The sequence below is a fragment of the Ranitomeya variabilis genome, chromosome 4 (genome assembly GCF_051348905.1).
Source record: "Ranitomeya variabilis isolate aRanVar5 chromosome 4, aRanVar5.hap1, whole genome shotgun sequence".
Classification (NCBI taxonomy): domain Eukaryota; kingdom Metazoa; phylum Chordata; class Amphibia; order Anura; family Dendrobatidae; genus Ranitomeya; species Ranitomeya variabilis.
The window spans coordinates 102,699,494-102,726,751 of record NC_135235.1 but is presented as its reverse complement, the minus strand read 5'-3'; the positions used below and the strand labels follow the sequence as shown (position 1 = coordinate 102,726,751).

Genomic DNA, 27,258 nt, shown 5'->3' with positions numbered 1-27,258 from the left:
CTTTTACATGGACGTCCCTTGGGCCACGGACCGGGTCAGCCACCATGACATCCCCCTGTGAACAGAAGGACCCAGTACCGAGTACCCCGCTGCCCTAGACGGGGCGATCCATTGGCAGTTCCTGGATTGTGTGTCGGTGATTCTTCCATATACTTGGATTGTGGTTGCTGACCCAGGTTCTCGTCCGTAAACGTTGTGCCTCTGTGCTAGTGTGCCTTGCTGTGTATGACTTGGTTTTGTTCTCTGACTTCCGTCTTTGCATTCTGCTTTGTACTACTCTGTCTCTCCTGGTTATCAGACCCCTTGGCTTGTCCCTGTTTACACTTTGTCTTATCCCTAAAGTACTTCACTCCCTCCTGGATTTGACCCTCGGCTCTATTTGACTACGTTTTCTGTCTGTGCCCTGCACACTGTGTGTTTAGTGTCATTCCCTACACTCACGTGCTGTAACTCCGCCCCCTGGTCACGTGACTGCTCTGTGCCAGGTCCTGTACTCACTGCATTAGAGTAAGGTCCTTGAGTTCAGCGTGACATGTTTCTGCACTCACTACATTTATTCGTGCCCCCCTTATAGCGCCCCCTAGGCAGCGCCAGTGACACCTTAGGTGTCACAACAGGACCAAAATTCCTCCTGACATGTGCGCAAACCTCATCAACAACTACAAAAAAAGTCTGACTGCTGTGATTGCCAACAAGGATTTTGCCACCAAGTATTAAGACTTGTTTGCCAGAGGGATCAAATACTTATTTCTCACTGCAAAATGCAAATACATTTATATAATTTATACAATGTGATATTCTGGATTTTAGTTTTTATATTCTATCTCTCAATGTTAAAATTAACCTACCCTTAAAATTCATTCAAATTCATTAAAGTTCATGTCTTTGTCAGTGGGCAAACTTAAAAAATCAGCAAGGGATCAAATACTTATTTCCCCCACTGTATATATTATATAAAATTAATTTTGTTACATAAATGAAAAACCTACATATATTCCACACAAAAAAACTACATATATTGCATATGCTTGTTATCCTGATTACTATAATAACCTAGAGGATTCATTCAACAGGTTACTTAATGCACAACATGAAAAAAATACAATTTGTCCCAAATAAAATAAAACCTCATACAGCCATGTACAGTGCCTTGCGAAAGTATTCGGCCCCCTGGAACTTTTCAACCTTTTCCCACATATCATGCTTCAAACATAAATATACCAAATGTAAATTTTTGGTGAAGAATCAACAAGTGGAACACAATTGTGAAGTTGAACGAAATTTATTGGTTATTTTACATTTTTGTGGAAATTCAAAAACTAAAAAGTGGGGCGTGCAATATTATTCGGCCCCTTTAACTTAATACTTTGTTGCGCCACCTTTTTCTGCGATTACAGCTGCAAGTCACTTGGGGTATGTCTCTATCAGTTTTGTACATCGAGAGACTGAAATTCTTGCCCATTCTTCCTGGGCAAACAGCTCAAGCTCAGTGAGGTTTGATGGAGATCGTTTGTGAACAGCAGTTTTCAGCTCTTTCCACAGATTCTCGATTCGATTGAGGTCTGGACTTTGACTTGGCCATTCTATACCTGGATACGTATATTTGTGAACCATTCCATTGTAGATTTTGCTTTATGTTTGGGATCATTGTCTTGTTGGAAGACAAATCTCTGTCCAAGTCTCAGATCTTTTGCCGACTCCAACAGGTTTTCTTCAAGAATGGTCCTGTATTTGGCTCCATCCATCTTTCCATCAATTTTAACCATCTTCCCTGTCCCCGCTGAAGAAAAGCAGGCCCGATGAAGCTGCCACCACCATATTTGACAGTGGGGATGGTGTGTTCAGGGTGATGAGCTGTGTTGCCTTTATGCCAAACATATTGTTTGGCATTGTTTTCAAAAAGTTCGATTTTGGTTTAATCTGACCAGAGCACCTTCTTCCACATGTTTTGTGTGTCTCCCAGGTGGCTTGTTGCAAACTTTAAACAACACTTTTTATGGATATCTTTGAGAAATGGCTTTCTTCTTGCCACTCTTCCATAAAGGCCAGATTTGTGCAGTGTACGACTGATTGTTGTCCTATGGACAGACTGTCCCACCTCAGCTGTAGATCTCTGCAGTTCATCCAGAGTGATCATGGGCCTCTTGGCTGCATCTCTGATCAGTCTTCTCATTGTTTGAGATGAAAGTTTAGAGGGACGGTCGGGTCTTGGTAGATTTGCAGTGGTATCATACTCCTTCCATTTCAATATGATCGCTTGCACAGTGCTCCTTGGGATGTTTAACGTTTTGGAAATCATTTTGTATCCAAATCCGGCTTTAAACTTCTCCACAACAGTGTCACGGACCTGCCTGTTGTGTTCCTTGGTCTTCATGATGCTCTCTGTGCTTCAAACAGAACCCTGAGACTATCACAGAACAGGTGCATTTATATGGAGACTTGATTACACACAGGTGGATTTATCATCATTAGGCATTTAGGACAACATTGGATCATTCAGAGATCCACAATGAACTTCTGGATTGAGTTTGCTGCACTGAAAGTAAAGGGGCCGAATAATATTGCACGCCCCACTTTACAGTTTTAGAATTTCCACAAAAATGTAAAATAACCAATAAATTTCGTTCAACTTCACAGCCCTGCTCTTGGCGTTGATCTTGTAGATGTATTGTCAGCTCATTCGAGATCATTACAACATAGATGTGTGTCATACTGTGGCAGCTGAAGGCACATTTTTGTCATTGGTCAAGAATACACATACCCTTCTATTTGTAATACAATAATTTCACAGTGTACTCCTGGTGTTAACAGCTATAGATACTATAATGACATTTGGCGAAAAACAACATTAATGAATTAACGGCTTGATCCTGTGAAGGAATTGACTGAAATTTGCTTTTGTAGTGGATGCCTTAATAGTTTTTACCTTAGTATCTTAGTAGTTAGTAGTTGATACTTTTTAAAGGCTGACCAAAGAGATAAGTAGTAAGATTTCAAGACTACTTAGACTTCTTTATCAGGTCTCTTCAAGTAGTCGTTATTGGTCATCATCTTTTCAGTCATCCATTGAAAGATATCAACTGAGAAGTCTAAGCTCTCCATCTACTAGCAAAATGCTACAAAGATACAGTATATTTTTTCCTTTGAGGCTATGACAGAGGATTGAGACATATGGTAATCACAAGTAGGTTATTTGTATTTGATGCTTTTATCAATATTGGATAGGATCTAACACATGTACTAGAATTAGCACTAGGACACGGTTGCTTATATTGTGTGGATGCAATTTCAAGTAGAAACCAATTTAAGATCTGCACCTGCAAGAGGCTTTTACCATCCCTTTTAAATTAAATGACTTGAGACCAATTATTAATTTATTACAAACCTTGGCTATTTATTACCAGTGGCCTAGTGACAATTTTGTAGTAGTCTTTACTTATGGTATATCTTTCCAACTTACTAAATACTGTATAAGCTAACTAATACAGACAGTGGAGGGTCCAATTATAATTACCGTACACTATGTTGAAAAAAAATTATAATGGGTATTGGTGTCACAGGAATCTCATTGGCCATAATGCAAAATCTAGATCACTTGTGTATTGAGTTGTGTCTGCTGTTGCCAGAACCTATGAATTTTGGAATTTTGGCATTTATCCCATTAAATGCCATGGTCAACAGTGACTGCATCATCTAAGTGGTTAGGCAGAGGGAAGGAACTCAAGTACTCTGTTATGATAGTGTAGCAACTCACTTAGGAAAATAAGTAACAAACAAAAAACTGCAACTGACCATGCCGATCCTGTACAGACTAAAGATCATGACCCCGCAGTCCCTAGTCGATCCATGAGATAGCCCTAACAACAGACCAGACAATGGCAACCTGAGCTTCCAAAATGTGTTGTCTAGATCAATCCCCAGAGCACTCACCACTACCTCTTCGCTAAAAATTTTGACTGGATATTCATCCCTCAACTCCGTAACAAAACTACGTGATAAAGCATCAGCCTTAATATTCTTAGTACCAGGGAGATATGTTACAGAGAAATCAAACTGAGTGAAATAGAAGGCCCACTGAGCCTCTCTAGTATTCAAACATTTAGCAGCGTCAACATACAATACATTTTTGTGGTTAGTAAAGACCATTATTCTATGCCTAGCCCTCTCCAATCAATGCCTCCTCAAAAGCTCTCTTAACAGCCAGGAGTTTCCAATCGCCTAAATCTAAATATTTGGGGGGCCCCCAAAGAAGATATCACGAAACGTGCGTTGGGGTTACACATGTGGTGTTCTTGAAAAGGGACAATGGGTAAAAGCATTGATACTTATCATTAGATAGATGGCAGTGCAATTTTGCCTTAGCACATAGCACTTTATATGTTTTGACTACTTGGTAGGATAGATCATCTATCTACTGCGGCACTGGCACTTTATAGATGTGATGTTGCTATCAAATGCAACACCCACCTCATTACATATACTTGTTCTCTAGGACCCACATTTTTTCTTGTTGCTAATCCCTCTCTGTAAAGCCAATTGTTGTTATAGTATAATTCCACTTCATTTATGCCTTTTTTGTTATTTAATAAAAATTAATAATTTTTAAGTACTTTTTCTCGTGGACTTTTTTACTCCAAGTGTTTTTGTCTGCATACTATTTAGGAGTGTTCACATGGGTATTACCCAGGTCCCATTCATTCAGGCAAGGGATGATATTTAGAATGTCACAATGATTTTTTGTTTCCTAACCATAACCCTAACCAAAAACCTAAACCTAACACACCCTTAACCCTAATCCCAACCCTAACTGTAATCCCAACCATAACCACAACCCTACCCCTAGCCCAACCCTAACTTTAGCCCAACCCTAACTCTAGCCCAACTCTAACCCAACCCTAACCCTAACTTTAGCCCAACCCTAACCCTAACTTTAGCCATCACTAACCCTAACTTTAGCCCAACCCTAACCCTAATTTTAGCCCAACCCTAACCCTAACTTTAGCCCAATTCACTTTAGACCAACTCACTTTAGCCCAACTCTAACCCTAATGGAAAATGGAAATAAATACATTTTTTTATTTTATTATTTTTATCTAACTAAGGGGGTGATAAAGGGGGGTTTGATTTACTATTTTTTTTATTTTGATCACTGTGATAGGGTCGATCACAGTGATCAAAATGAACCAATAGGAAAAATTTCCTATTGTTGCCAGATGCCGGCCGGCAGATCTTCTCCCAGAAGACACCGTTGGCCCGGGGGACTTCACGGGGGGTTTCAGGGACACTAGAGGTAACGGGGGGATTGGGGGACCCTATTTCACACATATCACACATCAGAGGAGAGAAACCTGGATGGAAAGCTGAGACCCTAGAGAAATTCCGACTCTGGGGGGCACTATATACTTATTTCTCAGTGTCGTTAAAAAGCGGCACTGAGGCATAAGTACCCTTAATTGCCGTCATAAAAAGGCATATCGGCAGCCATTAAGGGGTTAATAAAGATTTGTTGACACTTTTTTTATATATGGTATAGCACTCCATTTCTTTGGCTTTGCACATCATATAGGAGCATACATTTGCTATTCAGATCTAATTACACGGGGAAATTTAAACGCTTTTTTGAAGCTAGCATGCTTTCGATCATATAATACTCATGTTATCTCTGAGTTTGTTTATTTCTATGATTAATAAGTTGTACCCAATCAAGGACAGCCTATAGCTTAATTGGATGCATCTGAAAACTTTTAGCAGAAACCAAATGACCAAAAAACTGAATCTACTGCACTTCAAATTGACTCTTCCCTTGATTGGCAATCAAATGATTGTCATGAAAAGCCTGAAACACCTGTTGAACATGCTCAAGATACTCCTCACGAGAATCTGAGTAAACCAAGAGATAGCCCTAGCCCTAACCACGATAGCAACTCGAAACTATGGTGTCTGCAAGGCCGTTGAGCACTTCACGTTCCTCCTATGAAACCAAGGGGCAGAGTAAAGTACAAATTACCTACAGAAGGGAAAGTTTCCTGAAACAAACCAAGATACCAGCGTGAGTAAAACACACCATGACATACAAAATAAAGGATCAAGTATGTACTGTTAGAGAATATGCCACCTACATGCTAAAAAGAAACAGAAAATCTGTTAGAACATAAACATCAGAGAGACAAACAATAGCTTGTCTTTCACTGACTGGATTAAGCTATAACAGTCTGGCTGGACATCCAATTGAGAATATCACCAGCAGGAAATACCAGCATGGGGAAAGTATATAAAGCTGCACCCAAAAGGTGATAAGGCAAAAAAATAAGTAAATGAAAATACCTGTTACTTTAAAAAGACTGAAGCAAGGATAACAGAAACTAAACACCCGGAGAAAAGGTGTACTTGCTTTGTCTCGGCAGACATAGAAGCCTACCACAAAGCACAGGCTAAGTGGTTTGAACCCCGACACATGACAATCCCATTGATGTCTCGCAATGTCAACATGGGGAGCTGATACCTCGCTATGGAACTAACACTGCCAAACATTGACCTATCAATCCACCTACAGTATTACAGATTGTAAGTAGGCTTTGCCTCCGGCTACCTGTCAGAAGAGTTTTGACAAGTAGGAATAATGTACTGCACGACTTAGGTAGTGCAATGTATTATTTAAGTGATAAAGATAAATGTAGATTCAAGTTCTTTTGGTCCTTTTGTAGGACTAATATATATTCTGAAAAAAATTACTGAAGTTTTTAAAAATATATATATCATGATTCCTCCACTCAGAGTCTGGGACTCAGTGATGAACAGTTCTGTCATTTTATCCTGTGCTGGGGCGTGATGAGCTGTCGGTGCTTTGATTGACAGCTCAATTGACTTATCTTAGACTGGGAGGTGCAGAGATTTCTCCAGGTGCTCCCTGTTCTTAGTAATTGCTCTGCTATTTAAGTGAGTTGTCTGGCCCAGATCACTGCCAGCCAAAAGCTTATGCTCTCTAGTGTGTGTTTGCCTGATTCCTGTGCTGTGAGTTCTAATCTACAACTGCCTGACCCTTGGACCGTGTTCTGTACCTGTTTATTATTGTCCTTTTGCTTATCTACTATTTCTCTGGTATTCTGACCGTGGACTCTGACCTGAATTACGCCTTCATCTTTTCCCTTAGTTTACTATGTGCTTTCTTGGTACTGACATCTCTGCCTCATGGCCTCTCCGTGAGTTGTGACTAGCATCACAATACAAACTGGCTAAAAGACAGGAAACAATGAATTGTTGTAAATGGTACATTCTCTAGATGGGAGAGAGTCAGTAGTGGGGTACCACAACGATCTGTACTAGGACTGATTCTTTTTAATCTCTTTATTAATGATCTTATTCCTACCCCTCTATACATCACTTATAATGCCACATATAAAATATGGGTTTCAGTTTGGGGCTCCACATTTTAAAAAGGATTTACAGAAGTAAGGCTACGTTCACATTTGCGTTGTGCGCCGCAGCGTCAGCGCCGCAACGCACAACGCAAACAAAAACGCAGCAAAACGCATGCACAACGCTGCGTTTTGCGCCGCATGCGTCCTTTTTTTCATTGATTTTGGACGCAGCAAAAATGCAACTTGCTGCGTCCTCTGCGCCCGGACGCGGGCGCCGCAGGGACGCATGCGGCGCAAAACGCAAGTGCGACGCATGTCCATGCGCCCCCATGTTAAATATAGGGGCGCATGACGCATGCGGCGACGCTGCGGCGCCCGACGCTGCGGCGCCGACCGCAAATGTGAACGTAGCCTTAGAGTCAGCTCAAAGGTGGGGAACTAGATTATTACAAGGGATGGAGGTATCTCATATGATGAGAGGTTGGAAAAGTTGATCTTGTTTAGATTCGATAAAAACCTTCTGATTTATATGTACAAAAACATGTGTGGTCATGACTTTTTACTTCCAAAGACCATACTAAGGACCACGGGGCACTCATTCCAGCAGCTAAATAGGAAAGAGTAAATAAAAAAGTACACATATTTGGTATTGCTGTGTCCAGAGAGACGCGACCTATAAAACTGTCCCACTAGTGAACCTCTTCAGTGAACACTGCAAAAAAAAAAAATTTTCAAAAAACTATGCTCTTTCATCATTCTACCGAACAAAAAGTGTTACAAAACATAATCAAAAAGACTAATGTAAATAAAAATGGTATCACTGAAAATGTCAACTTGTCTTGCAAAAAACTAGTTATAGCTTTCATAATAAAGCAATGCAAAAATAATGAGATGCAGGGGAGATGCAGGCACATGTAATATTCGCTGCTCCCCTGTGAATCAACTCGCGCAGCTTCAGCACCAAGGTGATGGACAGCGGATGCAGTGAATATTACATGAGACTAATGAGCGGGGGCACCGGACCTCCTGAAGTCTCTGCAGTCCACAGCCAGCCCACTCCAGCCCCCTGACACCACTTCAGAGCCGCCCCCTCCTCTACAGCACAGCACACAGATCCGGATTATAAGACGCACCCCCCACTTTCCCCCAAAATTTGGGGGAACAAAAGTGCATCTTATAATCCAAAAAATACAGTATATTATAGCTCTCAAAATATGGCCATGCATAATCTAGTTTTTGCAAAAAAAATGTGTCTTTCAGTGTGTGACAACAGCTAAGCCTGAAACATGTAATTCAGATGGAAACCCCGGCATAAGATTTCCTATAATGAGGCAGATGGAGACACTGTGGACACAGTGTGGCCTGTGATCCGTGTTATGACCCCAATGGCGAGGGTCTCAGAGATATCAGCAAGTCTGCAAAGTACAAAAATCCAGCTCATAGGGCAGTGGTAACTGGGTTGACCATATATCTACTCCTAACGCCAACCCTAGAAGTAGCCGGGGAACATGCCTACGTTGGTCGCTAGATGTCTCGCGTCAGCCGGAGAGCTAACTACCCCTAGAAGAGGAAAACAAAGACCTCTCTTGCCTCCAGAGAAAGGACCCCAAAAGTAGGATACAAGCCCCCCACAAATAATAACGGTGAGGTAAGAGGAAATGACAAACACAGAGATGAACTAGGTTTAGCACAGAGAGGCCCACTTACTAATAGCAGAATATAGTAAGATAACTTATATGGTCAACAAAAACCCTATCAAAAATCCACGCTGGAGATTCAAGAACCCCCGAACCGTCTAACGGCCCGGGGGGAGAACACCAGCCGCCCTAGAGCTTCCAGCAAGGTAAGGATACAGATAATATACAAGCTGGACAAAAAATGCAAACAATAACGAATTGCAAAAAGCAAAAAAGCAGACTTAGCTTAATCACGCAGGAACCAGGATCAGTAGACAAGAGCACTACAGATTAGCTCTGATATCAACGTTGCCAGGCATTGAACTGAAGGTCCAGGGAGCTTATATAGCAAAACCCCTGACCTAACGACCCAGGTGAGCATAAAAGGAATGACTGACAAACCCAGAGTCAAATCACTAGTAGCCACTAGAGGGAGCCAAAAAGTAAATTCACAACAGTACCCCCCCCTTAGTGAGGGGTCACCGAACCCTCACCAAGACCACCAGGGCAATCAGGATGAGCGGCGTGAAAGGCACGAACTAAATCGGCCGCATGCACATCAGAGGCGACCACCCAGGAATTATCCTCCTGACCATAGCCCTTCCACTTGACCAGGTACTGAAGCCTCCGCCTGGAGAGACGAGAATCTAAGATCTTCTCCACCACGTACTCCAACTCGCCCTCAACCAACACCGGAGCAGGAGGCTCAGCAGAAGGAACCACAGGCACAACGTACCGCCGCAACAAGGACCTATGAAATACGTTGTGAATGGCAAACGACACCGGAAGATCCAGGCGAAAGGATACAGGATTAAGGATCTCCAATATCTTGTAAGGACCAATGAATCGAGGCTTAAATTTGGGAGAGGAGACCTTCATAGGAACAAATCGAGAAGACAGCCATACCAAATCCCCAACACGAAGTCGGGGACCCACACCGCGGCGGCGGTTGGCAAAACGCTGAGCCTTCTCCTGTGACAACTTCAAGTTGTCCACCACATGATTCCAGATCCGCTGCAACCTATCCACCACAGAATCCACCCCAGGACAGTCAGAAGGCTCCACATGTCCCGAGGAAAAACGAGGGTGGAAACCAGAGTTGCAGAAAAATGGCGAAACCAAGGTGGCAGAACTAGCCCGATTATTAAGGGCAAATTCAGCCAACGGCAAGAAGGTCACCCAATCATCCTGATCAGAAGAGACAAAACACCTCAAATACGCCTCCAGAGTCTGATTAGTTCGTTCCGTTTGTCCGTTAGTCTGTGGATGAAAAGCGGACGAAAACGACAAATCTATGCCCATCCTACCACAAAAGGATCGCCAGAACCTGGAAACAAACTGGGATCCTCTGTCTGACACAATATTCTCAGGAATGCCGTGCAAACGAACCACGTTCTGGAAGAACACAGGAACCAGATCAGAAGAGGAAGGCAGTTTGGGCAAAGGAACCAGATGGACCATCTTGGAGAAACGATCACATATCACCCAGATGACAGACATGCCCTGAGACACCGGAAGATCCGAAATGAAATCCATAGAGATGTGTGTCCAAGGTCTCTTCGGGACAGGCAAGGGCAAGAGCAACCCGCTGGCACGAGAACAGCAAGGCTTAGCTCGAGCACAAGTACCACAGGACTGCACAAATGACCGCACATCTCTTGACAAGGAAGGCCACCAAAAGGACCTGGCCACCAGATCTCTGGTGCCAAAAATTCCCGGGTGCCCTGCCAACACTGAGGAATGAACCTCGGAAATGACTCTGCTGGTCCATTTAGCAGGCACAAACAATCTGTCAGGTGGACAAGAGTCAGGCCTACCAGCCTGAAATCTCTGCAACACACGTCGCAGATCTGGAGAAATAGCTGACAGGATAACTCCTTCCTTAAGAATACCCACAGGTTCAGCGACTCCAGGAGCATCAGGCACAAAGCTCCTAGACAGAGCATCGGCCTTCACATTCCTAGAACCTGGTAAATACGAAACCACAAAGTCAAAACGGGAGAAAAACAATGACCAGCGGGCCTGTCTAGGATTCAGGCGTTTAGCAGACTCGAGGTACATCAGATTTTTGTGATCAGTCAAGACCACCACACGATGCCTAGCACCCTCGAGCCAATGACGCCACTCCTCAAATGCCCACTTCATGGCCAACAACTCCCGATTGCCCACATCATAATTTCGCTCTGCCGGCGAAAACTTCCTAGAGAAAAAGGCACAAGGTCTCATAGTAGAGCAACCAGGGCCTCTCTGCAACAAAACGGCCCCTGCCCCAATCTCCGAAGCATCCACTTCAACCTGAAAGGGAAGTGAGACATCAGGCTGGCACAAAACAGGCGCTGAAGTAAACCGGCGCTTCAACTCCTGGAAAGCCTCCACGGCAGCAGGAGCCCAGTTAGCCACATCAGAGCCTTTCTTGGTCATATCCGTCAACGGTTTAACAACGCTAGAAAAATTAGCGATAAAACGACGGTAGAAGTTAGCAAAACCCAAGAACTTCTGAAGACTCTTAACTGACGAGGGTTGAGTCCAATCATGAATAGCTCGAACCTTGACTGGGTCCATCTCCACAGCAGAAGGGGAAAAAATGAACCCTAAAAAGGGAACCTTCTGTACACCAAAGAGACACTTTGAGCCTTTAACAAACAAAGAATTTTCACGCAAAATCTTGAAAACCATCCTGACCTGTTCCACATGCGAGTCCCAATCATCAGAAAAAAACAGAATATCATCCAGATAAACGATCAAAAATTTATCCAGATACTTCCGGAAAATGTCATGCATAAAGGACTGAAAAACTGAAGGTGCATTAGAGAGCCCAAATGGCATCACCAAGTACTCAAAATGACCTTCGGGCGTATTGAATGCGGTTTTCCATTCATCTCCTTGCTTAATGCGCACAAGGTTGTACGCACCACGAAGGTCTATCTTGGTGAACCACTTGGCACCTTTAATCCGGGCAAACAAGTCTGACAACAACGGCAAAGGATACTGAAATTTGACAGTGATCTTATTCAAAAGCCGATAGTCAATACAAGGCCTCAAAGATCCGTCCTTTTTAGCCACAAAAAAGAATCCCGCACCAAGAGGGGAAGAAGAAGGACGGATATGCCCCTTCTCCAGAGATTCCTTGATATATGAACGCATCGCGGTATGTTCAGGTACCGACAGATTAAACAGTCTTCCCTTAGGAAACTTACTGCCTGGAATCAAATCTATTGCACAGTCACATTCCCTATGAGGAGGCAATGCACTTGACCTAGACTCGCTGAAGACATCCTGATAATCAGACAAATACGCCGGAACTTCCGAAGGCGTAGAAGTAGCAATAGACACGGGCAGGGAATCTCCATGAATTCCATGACAGCCCCAACTTGACACTGACATTGCCTTCCAGTCCAAGACTGGATTATGGGTCTGTAACCATGGCAACCCCAAAACAACCAAATCATGCATCTTATGCAGAACAAGAAAACGTATCACCTCCCGATGTTCAGGAGTCATGCACATGGTAACCTGTGTCCAAAACTGCGGCTTATTTTCTGCCAATGGCGTAGCGTCAATACCCCTAAGAGGGATAGGATTTTCTAATGGCTCAAGAACAAAACCGCAACGCTTGGCAAATGACAGATCCATAAGACTCAGGGCAGCACCTGAATCTACAAACGCCACGACAGGATACGATGACAGTGAGCAAATCAAAGTTACAGATAGAATGAACTTAGGTTGCAAATTACCAATGGCGACAGGACTAACAACCTTAGTAAGACGCTTAGAGCATGCTGAGATAACATGTGCAGAATCACCACAGTAGTAACACAAGCCATTCTGGCGTCTATGAATTTTCCGCTCATTTCTAGTCAGGATTCTATCACATTGCATTAAATCAGGTGCCTGTTCAGATAACACCATGAGGGAATTTGCGGTTTTGCGCTCCCGCAACCGCCGGTCAATTTGAATCGCCAGGGCCATGGAATCATTCAGACCTGTGGGAATGGGAAAACCCACCATCACATTCTTAATGGCTTCAGAAAGGCCATTTCTAAAATTTGCAGCCAATGCACACTCGTTCCACTGGGTCAGCACGGACCATTTCCGAAATTTTTGGCAATACACCTCAGCCTCGTCCTGGCCCTGAGACATAGCCAGCAAGGCTTTTTCTGCCTGAATCTCAAGATTGGGTTCCTCATAAAGCAAACCGAGCGCCAGAAAAAACGCATCAATATCAGCCAATGCCGGATCTCCTGGCGCCAGCGAGAAAGCCCAATCCTGAGGGTCGCCCCGTAAAAAAGAAATAACAATTTTCACTTGCTGAGCGGAGTCTCCAGAGGAACAGGGTCTCAGGGACAAAAACAATTTACAATTATTCCTGAAATTTCTAAACTTAAATCGATCTCCGGAAAACAGTTCAGGAATCGGTATCTTAGGTTCTGACATAGGATTTCTGGTAACATAATCTTGTATGCCCTGCACACGAGCAGCAAGCTGGTCCACACTTGTAATCAAGGTCTGGACATTCATGTCTGCAGCAATCACAAGCCACTCAAAGATAAAGGGGAAAAGAAAAAAAAAAATGAGAGAGAGAAAAAAAAAACTCAGAACTTTCTTTCTTATAATCCCACTTCTGCAATGCATTTAACATTTAGTACTGGCCTGGCAAACTGTTATGACCCCAATGGCGAGGGTCTCAGAGATATCAGCAAGTCTGCAAAGTACAAAAATCCAGCTCATAGGGCAGTGGTAACTGGGTTGACCATATATCTACTCCTAACGCCAACCCTAGAAGTAGCCGGGGAACATGCCTACGTTGGTCGCTAGATGTCTCGCGCCAGCCGGAGAGCTAACTACCCCTAGAAGAGGAAAACAAAGACCTCTCTTGCCTCCAGAGAAAGGACCCCAAAAGTAGGATACAAGCCCCCCACAAATAATAACGGTGAGGTAAGAGGAAATGACAAACACAGAGATGAACTAGGTTTAGCACAGAGAGGCCCACTTACTAATAGCAGAATATAGTAAGATAACTTATATGGTCAACAAAAACCCTATCAAAAATCCACGCTGGAGATTCAAGAACCCCCGAACCGTCTAACGGCCCGGGGGGAGAACACCAGCCGCCCTAGAGCTTCCAGCAAGGTAAGGATACAGATAATATACAAGCTGGACAAAAAATGCAAACAATAACGAATTGCAAAAAGCAAAAAAGCAGACTTAGCTTAATCACGCAGGAACCAGGATCAGTAGACAAGAGCACTACAGATTAGCTCTGATATCAACGTTGCCAGGCATTGAACTGAAGGTCCAGGGAGCTTATATAGCAAAACCCCTGACCTAACGACCCAGGTGAGCATAAAAGGAATGACTGACAAACCCAGAGTCAAATCACTAGTAGCCACTAGAGGGAGCCAAAAAGTAAATTCACAACAGATCCGGTAGTGTCCTTTTTAGGAGTTTTAAAAGTGCAATCGGCCAGAATAATGTGCACTTCTGAAAAGAAGGACTCCACTGAATAGAGGCAAGACGGACTCCACAGTAACTATGCTGCCTCATTATAGTGAAAGGATCTCTCGGGGTTTCATTTGAATCACATCCTGTGGAGATTTAGATAGAAATTTTATTTTCACAGGTCAAGGTTATAAAATTCTGTGAAGCACCTGGGGGTTGAAGATGATCACCAGACATCTGGATACATTCTTTGAGGGATCTAGTTTCAAAAATGGTGTCACTTGTGGGGGTATTCCACTGTTTAGGCACATAAGGGGCTCTCCAAACCCGATATGGAGTCTGCTAATGATTCCATCTAATTTTGCATTCAAAAAGTCAAACAGTGCTCCTTCCCTTCTGAACTATGCTGTGTGCCAAAACAGTAGTTTTTTCTCCACCTATGGGTTATTAGCACACTCAGGAGAAATTGAACAACAATTTTGTGGCCCATCCTCTCCTGTTACCCTTGTCAAAATAAAAAATTGAAGCTGAAAGAACTTTTCTTTTCATTTTGACGTCTCATTGCTATAAATTTCTGTGAAGCACTTGGGGGTGCAAAGTGCTCACCACACATCTAGATAAGTTCCTTGATGGGTCTAGTTTCCAGATTGGGATCACTTCTTCTGGGGTTTTCACTGTTTAGGCACATCAGGGGTTCTCCAAACGCTACATGGTGTCGATTCCAGCCAATTTTGTGTTAAAAAAAATCAAATGATTCTCCTTCCCTTCTGAACCCTGCAGTGCGACCAAACAGTAATTTTGCTCCGCATATGGCGTATCAGTGTGCTAAGGAGAAATTGCACAACAAATTCTGGTGTCCATTTTCACCTGTTACCCATTTGAAAATTAAAAAAAATGTAAGTAAAATTTTGGTGAAAAAAGTTAAATGGTTGTTTTTTCCTTCCACATTGCTTAAGTTCCTGTGAAGCACCTGAAGGGTTAGTAAAGTTCTTGAATGTGGTTTTGAGCACTTTGACAGGTGCAGTTTTTAGAATAGTGTCAATTTTGGGTATTATGTCATACAGGCCCTTTAAAGTCACTTAACCCCTTCACCCCCGGAGCTTTTTCCGTTTTTCCGTTTTCGTTTTTCACTACCCTCCTTCCCAGAGCCATAACTTTTTTATTTTTCCGTCAATTTGGCCATGTGAGGGCTTATTTTTTGCGGGACGAGTTGTACTTTTGAACGACATCATTGGTTTTAGCATGTCGTGTACTAGAAAACGGGAAAAAAATTCCAAGTGCAGTGAAATTGCAAAAAAAGTGCAATCCCACACTTGTTTTTTGCTTGCCTATTTTGCTAGGTTCACTAAATGCTAAAACTGACCTGCCATTATGATTCTCCAGGTCACTACGAGTTCATAGACACCTAACATGACTAGGTTATTTTTCACCTAAGTGGTGAAAAAAAATTCCAAACTTTGCAAAAAACAAAACAAAACAAAATTGCACCATTTTCCGATACTCGTAGCGTCTCCATTTTTCATGATCTGGGGTCAGGTGATGGCTTATTTTTTGCGTGCCGAGCTGGCGTTTTTAATGATAGCATTTTGGTGCAGATACGTTCTTTTGATCGCCCGTTATTGCATTTTAATGCAATGTCGTGGCGACCAAAAAAACGTAAATCTGGCGTTTCGAATTTTTTTCTCATTACGCCATTTAGCGATCAGGTTAATGCTTTTTTTTTATTGATAGATCGGGCGATTCTGAACGCGGCGATACCAAATATGTGTAAGTTGGGGGTTTTTTTTATTGATTTATTTTGATTGGGGCGAAAGGGGGGTGATTTAAACTTTTATATTTTTTTTATTTTTTTCACATTTTTAAAAACTTTTTTTTTTTACTTTTGCCATGCTTCTATAGCCTCCATGGGAGGCTAGAAGCAGGCACAGCCCGATCGGCTCTGCTACATAACAGCGATCATCAGATCGCTGTTATGTAGCTAAAATGCAGGTGTGCTATGAGCGCCGACCACAGGGGGGCGCTCACAGCCACCGGCAATCAGTAACCATAGAGGTCTCAAGGACCTCTATGGTTACAATGGAGGAGCATCGCCGACCCCCGATCATGTGACAGGGGTCGGCGATGCGCTCATATCCGGCCGCACGGCCGGATGCGGTAGTTAAATGCCGCTGTCTGCGTTTGACAGCGGCATTTAACTAGTTAATAGCGGCGGGTGATCGCGATTTCACCCGCCGCTATTGCGCGCACATGTCAGCTGTAAAAAACAGCTGACATGTCGCGACTTTGATGTGCGCTCACCGCCGGAGCGCACATCAAAGCGGGGGTCCCGACATGTGACGTACTATTCCGTCACATGTCGGGAAGGGGTTAAACTTTGATGTTGTTCCTAAAAAAATGGTTTTGTAAATCTTGTTGGAAAAATGAGAAATCACTAGTCCAGGAAAATGGCCGCGGGATGCCGCGCGTGCGCAGATGGATATCGCGGCGGCCATTTTCCTGAAGCCGCGGCCAGCAGAGCGCCGCTTCTGCGCACGCGCGGCCAAAGCAAGATGGCCGCGCCCACCGATCACCAATGGAATAACGGACATCGCTGCTATTTTCACACCCCTGTGCAGGATTCGGGACCTTGGGCATGCGCACACCACTACGCCACCAACGGAAAACTACGCAATATCTGGGGGAAGAAACCACGCCCATCCGACCTGACCAGCCTGATTGACAGGCGAAAACGACTACTTTGGTAACGTATTTCGGCAGCATAGGTGGGGAATCGGGGTCCACAAACTACACTATTGTAATGCACAGCTCAGGCCCTATTTAACAGTATTTTTATCTCATACCGAAAAAAACGGGGTGATAGGTTCCCTTTAACCCTTCTAACTTCTTAACAAAAAAAAATGTTTTCAAATATTGTGCTTATGTAAAGTAGATATGTGGAAAATTTTATTTATTAACTATTTTGTGTGACATAACTTACTGGTTTAAGGGCATAAAAATTAAAAGTTTTAAAATTAAAATTTCCTCAAATAAATGCAAGTCATATCGAAGAAACTTTATCACTATCATCAAGTAAAACATGTCACAAAAACAGTCTCTGAATCAGTAGGATCCATTAAACGGTTTCCAGCGTTATTACCACATAAAGTGACACTGGTTAGGATTGTAACATTTGGCCTTGTCATGAAGGTGAAAACAGGCTTGGGGTTGAAAGGGATTAAAAAAGGGCAGGATTATTTCCTCAGTACATAAACATTGTATGCTATAGATAATTTAGTGACAAAAATGTATATAATTGGCGGAGAAAGATGGAATTTTATGGATCTAGGTCTTTTTTCAACCTCTGTAACTATGTAGATTACAACAAGGTTTATTATAAAATAAACACACAAAAATACTATAAATTTATCACAATTCTTATCCCTCATGTAGACTGCATAAAAAAGAAAAGGAATGTCAAAATGACTACCGTATATACTCGAGTATAAGCCGAGATTTTCAGCCCAAATTTTTGGGCTGAAAGTGCCCCCTCGGCTTATACTCGAGTCACGGTCGGCGGGTGAGGGGGAGAGGCCGCTGAGGCATACTTACCTGCTTCCGGGGCTCCTGGCGCTCCCCCTGCCCGTCCCACGGTCTCCGGGTGCAGCAGCTCTTCCCCTGTTCAGCAGTCACGTGGGACCGCTCATTAGAGAAATTAATAGGTTGCTCCACCCCCCATAGGGGCGGAGCCGCATAATTCATTTCTCTAATCAGCGGTGCCGGTGACCGCTGACAGAGGAAGAGGCTGCGGCACCGAAGACCAGCTGTCCGGGGGAAGGAGCGGGATGCCGGGAGCAGGTAAGTATTACATATTCACCTGTCCGCGTTCCACACGCCGGGCGCCGCTCTGTCTTCCCGGCGTCTCTCTCTCCGCACTGACTGTGCAGGTCAGAGGGCGCGATGACGCATATAGTGTGCGCGCCGCCCTCTGCCTGATCAGTCAGTGCGGAGAGACGCCGGGAAGATGGCGCCGAGGAGCTGCAAGCAAGAGAGGTGAGTATGTGTTTTATTATTTTTATTGCAGCAGCAGCAGCACAGCTATGGGGCAATAATGGACGGTGCAGAGCACTATATGGCACAGCTATGGGGCAATAATGGTGCAGAGCACCATATGGCACAGCTATGGGGCAATAATGGTGCAGAACACTATATGGCACAGCTATGGGACAATAATGGTGCAGAGCACTATATGGCACAGCTATGGGGCAATAATGGTGCAGAGCACTGTATGGCACAGCTATGGGGCAATAATGGACGGTGCAGAGCACTATATGGCACAGCTATGGGGCAATAATGAATGGTGCAGAGCACTATATGGCACAGCTATGGGGCAATAATGAATGGTGCAGAGCACTATATGGCACAGCTATGGGGCAATAATGGTGCAGAACACTATATGGCACAGCTATGGGGCAACAATGAATGGTGCAGAGCACTATATGGCACAGCTATGGGGCAATAATGGTGCAGAGCATTATATGGCACAGCTATGGGACAATAATGGTGCAGAGCACTATATGGCACAGCTATGGGGCAATTATGAACGGTGCAGAGCACTATATGGCACACCTATGGGGCCATAATGAACGGTATGGAGCATCTATTTTTATTTTTGAAATTCACTGGTAGCTGCTGCATTTTCCACCCTAGGCTTATACTCGAGTCAATAAGTTTTCCCAGTTTTTTGTGGCAAAATTAGGGGGGTCGGCTTATACTCGGGTCGGCTTATACTCGAGTATATACGGTATTTCCACAAAAAGAAAAAAGAAAAAAAAAATTTTGTCCCACACAATATAAAGCCCTCATGCAGTCCCATCTGCAAAAAAAAGTAAAATGCTATCACTCTCAGAAAATGGCAATACAAAAACATAAATAATTTTTTAAGTGCTCTTTTTGTTTAAAAGTACTAAAAGTTTTAAACAAATTACAAACATTGAATATCACCGTAATCATACAGACCCCACAGAATAAACTGAGGTGCATGGTAAATGCTGTGAAGAAAGACAATTGAAAACAATACCACAATTCTTGTTATTTTTGTGTGCTGCCCCAGAAAAAAAAAAAAAAAAGTGGTAAAAAAAGGCCTTGATGCTAATGACAACTGCAGTTTGTCCTTTAGAAAACAAATTCTAATTCAGCAATGTCTACTATAAAGTAAAGTGATTTTGTAGTGCAAAAATCCTTAAATATAAAAAAATATAAACCGGTTATTGCCATAATCTACTATATAATTGTCTAAGGGTCACGTCCGTCTGTCTGTCCTTCTGTCTGTCTGTCTGTCACGGATATTCATTGGTCGCGGCCTCTGTCTGTCATGGAATCCAAGTCGCTGATTGGTCATGGCTGTTTTGCCGCGACCAATCAGCGACGGGCACAGTCCGGCGGCAAAATGGCCGCTCTTTCCTCCCTGCAGTCAGTGCCCGGCGCCCGCATACTCCCCTCCAGTCACCGCTCACACAGGATTAATGCCGGCGGCAATGGACCGCGTTATGCCACGGGTAACGCACTCTGTTACCGCTGCTATTAACCCTGTGTGTCCCCAACTTTTTACTATTGATGCTGCCTATGCGGCATCAATAGTAAAAAGATCTAATATTAAAAATAATAAAAAAACAAAAAACCTGCTATTCTCACCCTCCGTCGTCCGACGATGCGCTCGCGCCTGCCGCCATGTTCCATTCCCAGAGATGCATTGCAAAATTACCCAGAAGACTTAGCGGTCTCGCGAGACCGCTAAGTCATCTGGGTTATTTCGCAATGCATCCTGGGAACGGAAGATGGTGGCAGCCGTGCGCCTATCGCCGGAGCTTCGCTGGATCCCAGGGGGTGAGTATATAACTATTTTTAACAGGGATATGGTGCCCACACTGCTGTATACTACGTGGGCTGTGTTATATACCGCGTGGCTGCTATATATTACCTGGCCAGTGTTACATACTATGTGGGCTGTGTTATGTACTGCGTGGGCTGTGCTATATATTACGTGGCCAGTGTTATATACTGCGTGGGCAGTGTTATATACTACGTGGCTGCTATATACTGCGTGGGCTGTGCTATATATTACGTGGCCAGTGTTATATACTGCGTGGCCTGTGTTATATACTACGTCACCTGTGTTATATAATGCGTGGCTGCTATATACTGCGTGGGCTGTGTTATATAGTACGTGGGCTGTGTTATATACTGTTTGGGCTGTGTTATATACTGCGAGGCCACTGTTATATATTGCGTGGCCTGTATTAACGCATCGGGTATTCTAGAATATGTATGTATGTATGTATGTATATAGCAGCCACATAGTATATAGCACAGGCCATGTAGTATTTGTCTGCTGTATACTACATGGCTCCTATATACTAGGTGGCCTGTGCTATATACTATGTGGCTGCTATATACATACATAAATACATATTCTAGAATACCTGATGCGTTAGAATCGGGCCACTATCTAGTCATATTGATAATATGATAATAAAGTTAATAAAGATAGTGTAAATTAAACCGCATAATGAATACTATAAAAAAGTACCGTAATAGAACAATTCCAGTATTGCTGGTTTAGTTAATGTCGCTTACCAAAAATTTAATAAAAAGTTATCAAAAAGTTATATGTATAGAGCAATGGCCATCAATGAAAAAAAAAGCTTATCATTGTACAATCAACCTGCCACAGTAAAATATAAAACCTGAGGCTCTCAAAATAGTGACGCACGAAAAATGCTACAGTATCAAAGCATAAAAAATTTGGTAGATGTAAAAAAAAATGCCAAAGTTGCTGCTTTTTTTCACTTCCAAAAAGAGTTAATAAAGCTTAATCAACATCAAGTTTTACGTTGCCAAAATAGTGGCATTAAAATGTACAAAGCGACCTGCCACAAACAAGCCCTTACATGAATCCACTGACAAAAAAAAAAGTTGGCTTTCAGAATGACAATAGAAAAATATTAAAAACAAAAAACAAACAAAAAAATGCGCCTTTAAGGCTAAAAATATACTTTTTTCTAATCTAACATAAAATTGGTTTAAAAAATGAAACAGATGAAAACAAGTAACACATGTAAACAAATGTAAATTGCCGCTCTTTTTTAAAACTAGTATTTATACAGCAAAATCAACTACCACATGGTGCAAAACCTATGTTAGATTGTGAGGATGTCATTGGCCGTTTTACTCTATTGCCTATGGCCAGCTTGGTGGTAGGGGCCAGCATGAGGCCCAAGGATTGGGCTTTTCTATATATAAATCGATTTATATATAGAAAAGCCCAATCCTTGGGCCTCATGCCCACGTAGGTTTTGCACCATGTGGTAGTTGTTTTTGCTGTATAAATACTAGTTTTAAAAAAGAGCGTCAATTTACATTTAGGGATACGTGTGGCAGCAAGGAATTCACCATTAAGGAGAACATTACCTGCTTCTCAACAGGGGTCATCTATCTAATTCGATGCCCCTGTAACAAACTTTTTGTGGGGCGAACCAAACGTTGCCTTATGACCCGTATTAAGGAACACCTGAAAAATATCCAAAAGGGCCACATAGGACACCCCTTATCAAGGCATTTTGTTGATAAACCTAATAAATCAATCAAAGGGGTATTCTTCACTGGCATTGAAAAGGTCCATCAAAACCCAAGAGGGGGGGACTTTATTAGTAAAATGTCTAGGGCGGAAACGCAGTGGATTTTCACCCTAGATAGCCTGGCCCCAGGAGGTTTGAATCAGGAATTGGAACTATTTGCTTTCCAGTAATAGTAGTTTTAACTGGTTATTTTACCGTATTTATAAGCACACCACGTGGGGGTTTTTCTAGTGGGGGGTATATTGGTAAACCAGCTCAGTACTGCTTTATATACTGGGCTTGATTCCCTTACCAGGAGCTCTATTTGATTTTTTAGGTGGGCAGGGTTTTGTAACAGCAATCGGATCCCAGCGGTGACGGTGTTAGTATGAGATCTTATTTGCCCCACAAACCAGGACAACCCCCCCCCCCTTTTTTCTCCCCTCCCCTCCTCCCTCCCCCTGGTATTTTTATCTTTTCTACTGCGGTTTAACACCTTTTAACAAGTTTTATCATCTTTTCAATATTTCTAATAGCTGTAATCCATTTTTAACAGCTTGGAATGTTCCTCTAATTTCATCTAGGGGAATAGTTCCTAGCTGTCTAGTGCAGCAATTTTAAATCATTTATTGGAACATCAATAATCTAGATGTATTCTTTATATTTTTGGGATCGCCCATTGGGGAGGGCGAGTATTATCCCTTCATAGGATTATATGTTTGTTTTTAATTGCACATTATCTGCTTTTAATCACACATTATTTATGATTCTTAGTGAATAAGTAAATAAAGATTTATTGTTATTGTTATTGTTTTAAAATTTTGCAGTAGGTAGTACGTGTGGAACGTTCATGCATACAGCATGACGTACTTTTGTGGCTTGATGAATGGTAATAAATGGTAAAGGACTCTTGTTTCTGGCGAGTATATATATTCTTCATGCATGTTGTTCCATTTTGGTCCTTATGCACACCAGGTGTGCAATAGCCATTAGAGGGTGATACAGACACTGGTTGGGGAGTCCGGGGTTAATAGGATGGGCGGGACGCAGATATGGCTGTATATATTACAGAGGGGTGAGGGACAGCGGTAACCCTGATGAAGAAGAGCTTAGCCTCTTCGAAAGGCGTTGGTTAAACGTCCCGTTCCCCCCTTTTTTGGAGCGCTACGGCGATCCGTATTGTCAGTGACGTCACTAGTAGGAGGGGCCTACCAGCCATCTTCTTTTTTCTATTCCTCGTGGTTTCCAGGAAGCGCTACCGGCCAGAGCGCCCCTGGTTCCACAGTGCGTTCCTCCATCCGGCACAGTCTGTGCCACAATCCCGGACAACTACAAGTATACCTCCAGAAGAGCACTACATGTAGGGCTCCATCACCCACCACGGATACGACCGCAACCCCGGTACCTGTAGTCTACAACCAGCACACCACAGCACCTCATACACGTAGGTAAGCTAATCAGCCTTCGTTATTTCTTTGGTGACACCATTGTAAGGTATGGTGTGAACAGGTCGTTAAAGTGAGTGCATCACTACTGCTGTTTTTCCCCGGGGGAATAGTGTCTGTATTCTGCTTGGAGCACCTTATCGTTGGACCATCTCGTTACCACCGTTTTTTCTCTCCTTAAGCGCGGTTTCTACCTCATTCGACTCTATATAATATATGAGTTTCACGTTTTATATTGATGAACTGAAAAAAATTAACTTTTTGATGATATCTTAATTTTGAGAGAAGCACCTGTGTATGTATGTATGTATGTATGTATGTATATATATATATATATATATATATATATATATATATATATATATATATATATATATATACACAGCTCTGGCAAACATTAAGAGACCACTGCAAAGTGTTCAGTTTGTCAAATTTTTCTCTTTATAGATATATTTTTGAGTAAAATGTGAAGCGTACTTTTATTCTATAAACTACTGACAGCATGTCTCCAAAGTTCCAAGCAATACATTTTGTATTTATTTTCTGAAAATGAGAAATGGTCAAAATAACAAAAAAATGCATTGCTTACAGACCTCAAATAATGCAGAAAAAGCCAGTTGATTCCTTCTGCTCAGGCAATGTTTCCCAACTCTGAGGACTGGTTTTTCCAGCAGGACAATGCTCCATGCTACACAGCTAGGTCAATCAAGGTGGGGATGAAGGACCACCACATCAAATTCCTGTCATTGCCAGCCCAATCTCCAGACCTGAACCCCATTGAAAACCTCTGGAATGTAATCAAGAGGATGATGGATAGTCACAAGCCATCAAACAAAGAAGAACTGCTTACATTTTTGTTCCAGGAGTGGCATACGGTCACCCAAAAGCAGTGTGAAAGACTGGTGGAAAGCATGCCAAGACGCCTGAAAGCTGTGATTAAAAATCATGGTTATTCCACAAAATATTGATTTTTGAACTCTTAATTAGTTAAAACATTAGCATTGTTGTTTCTAAATGATTGTGAACTTGATTTCTTAGCATTATTTGAGGACTACAAGCACTGCATTTTTTTGTTCTTTTTACCATTTCTCATTTTCTGAAAATAAATACAAAATTTAGAGCTTGGCAATTCGGAGACATGTTGTCAGTAGTCTATAGAATAAAAGAATAATTTACATTTTACTCAAAAATATACCTATAAAGAGAAAAATCAGACAACCTGAAAAGTTTGCAGTGGTCTCTTAATTTTTGCCAGAGCTGTAAAAAAAAATAAATATATATATATATATATATATATATATATATATATATATATATATATATATATATATATACACACACCCACATATGACATTTCTAAATTAATTGCAAAATACTGTAATACAGTATTGTTGCATCTTGAAATGGGCACTTTTGAGATTGGTGTGCCGTCATCACTGTAGCTTTATAATGACAGTTTGAGGTTTCCATCCAGTAAGTGTAACTAGTCCACTGTAAAGGTGCCTTCAGATATAACCCTTTTAGTTCTTTGTTTCCCTACCTTTCATCAAGAAGATGGTACCTTAGTATCACCACTGTGCAGCTCCTACCCTTACTCAGAGGAAGCCTCGCCCCTCTGAAATGATGCATAGTAAAATATGATCAGGATGTTTATCTTATTCGTAATCTAATAGAAGAAAACATTCTGGCTGACAGAAGGTTTCGCAATAAACCTATCCAGCCCGGCTTACAGTACATGTGAAATGTTGACACTGAAGTTTTACTGCTCGACAGGTGCTGCCGAGGAGAACTCTGGTGCGGTCTTATTTCTCAGCCATCACAGAGCTGCTTACAAGTTATTAAATATCGGGAGTGTTTTTGTTGTCTTTGGTTATAGTATATGGTTATTTTGAGTGAAAGGCAAATATTTCTTTTTTTATATAGCAACTATCGTTGTTTTATTTATGTCATTATCAACTTTGTACTTATTAGATATTACAGAAAATGTCAGCAATGCCATAATATTCACATACACTGGCACTAAAGATTTTTTTTACCTTTTTTTTATAAGTTTAGAGACATTCTCCTTATAACCATGTCATCTAGCCTTATTGTGTCACTGTTATGTGATGAGCTCCTTATATGTGCCAATGCTTCTCTTAGTGATAGATTGCATCCATCATTTATTGTTCTGTTGTTAATATCAGTTCAAGAATTAAGAAAAAGCAACAAAGTATGTACCTTACTTCAGGTGCTGGGATTCCAACCACAATGCAGTCCAATTGTACTCTACTTCCTTCAGTAACTTCCCTACTTTTTAATTTCTGGATAAAATTAGGAGGCTGTCCAATAGTCTCTTCTAAATAAAAAGAGGAAGCGGCATTCGTCTCAACTTCTAAAACCTCTTCCCTTTCAATTTCTGGTACTACTGCTTCCAAATTCTCTGGTTCTTCAGAGACAGAAGCATCTATTTCTGTCTGTACTGGCGGACAGAGCGGCCGCTCTCGATTTTCTGACTGAGTGGTGTAATTGGAGATGTCTTCTTCAAGAGTTCCACTTTTTAAATCACGTTTGCTTCTTCGACTTTTTAAAGTCTTAGGCCTGATCCGCTTGGAACTGTTGGCTTTGAATAATGAAGATAGCTCTTCTATGAAATCTGCTGCTTTATTTAGAAATTCTTTCTTAGACTCCGTCTCGCTTCCATAAGGATTTATTCTCTGTTGCTTTTTCGTATCCTTAGCGTCGTCTGCTGAGTTTCTTGTACCTTTTAGGACATGTTCTTGATGAAAGTCTGAGTCTTGTTGTTGGTCAGGGACTGCTGGGTTGTTTGGAGTGCTTAGAGATGATCTTACAGAAGATTTGGCTTGTTTCCTCAGTTCTCTGGGAGGGCATTTAAGAACAGACTGCGCCTCTTTTTGTTGTCCATCCTGGTCAATTGATTGTCGTGCCAAATGTACACTTTGGTCTAATTCTTCCTGGCTCAGAAAGGCAGAAAGATCAGAAAAGTCATCTGTTCCTCCTAATTCATCAACTTTGGCAGAGCAGAGGCTATGATGATTTGAGTGGGTGGAGGAGATAGTAGAGCTTTGTTCACTGTTTTCCTGATGTATAACAGATTCTGCTAAGTAGCTCTCTCTGAGAAGCTGGGAAATAGACGTACGATCTTCTATATTATCGTCTTGCATGCTGTTGATAAAAAGAACAAGGACCTGCCATGTGAATATAATGGTGGCTCATTCTTCACTTATCGTCATGACATATTAATCTCAATGCTTACTGATTTTGCAATATGGTACCCAAAATTAAATTTAAGAAAGTGTTGTGGCACATTTACACATTTATTTTACTCAAGATTTTAAATGGGTTGTCCACAACTATGACAACCCCTTGATGATCTGAATGTTTTCCCCCGTGGTGTCGACACTTGTGAGGTTATTATGACATGTGAGCCCTGTGCCCAACCAGCACTGGCATCACTGTCTCCTCCTTCAGGCATATTAGTAACCTCTGGATGAATATGTAATCAAGAGGAGGTGATAGCTGCTCACTTCCTCTTGATTACTTATACATGGCATGGGAGGTAAGTAGTGGACAACCCCTTTAAATCTAGAAATCAAGTGAGATTCATATTCCAAAGGGTAATAACACCAACAACTACAGATCACCATTCAATTTGCTATAGCGTGTCATTATTTTTTATATCACCGAGCTCTTAAGGCCCCCCATACACATTAGATGGCTGATCTTTTAGGTGACAGTCATTTTGGTC

At 42.2% G+C, this 27,258-nt stretch overlaps 1 protein-coding gene across 4 annotated transcripts in view; it reads right to left on the bottom strand.

Annotated features, from left to right (window-relative positions):
* MYPN (myopalladin) overlaps positions 1-27,258 on the bottom strand; it is a 285,718-nt gene that overhangs the window by 117,121 nt on the left and 141,339 nt on the right. For all 4 annotated transcript variants that reach the window (XM_077258986.1, XM_077258987.1, XM_077258989.1 and 1 more), the window contains one exon: positions 25,731-26,675. In XM_077258986.1, coding sequence (XP_077115101.1) covers positions 25,731-26,675 — 945 coding nt within the window. The remainder of the gene's footprint in view (positions 1-25,730; positions 26,676-27,258) is intronic.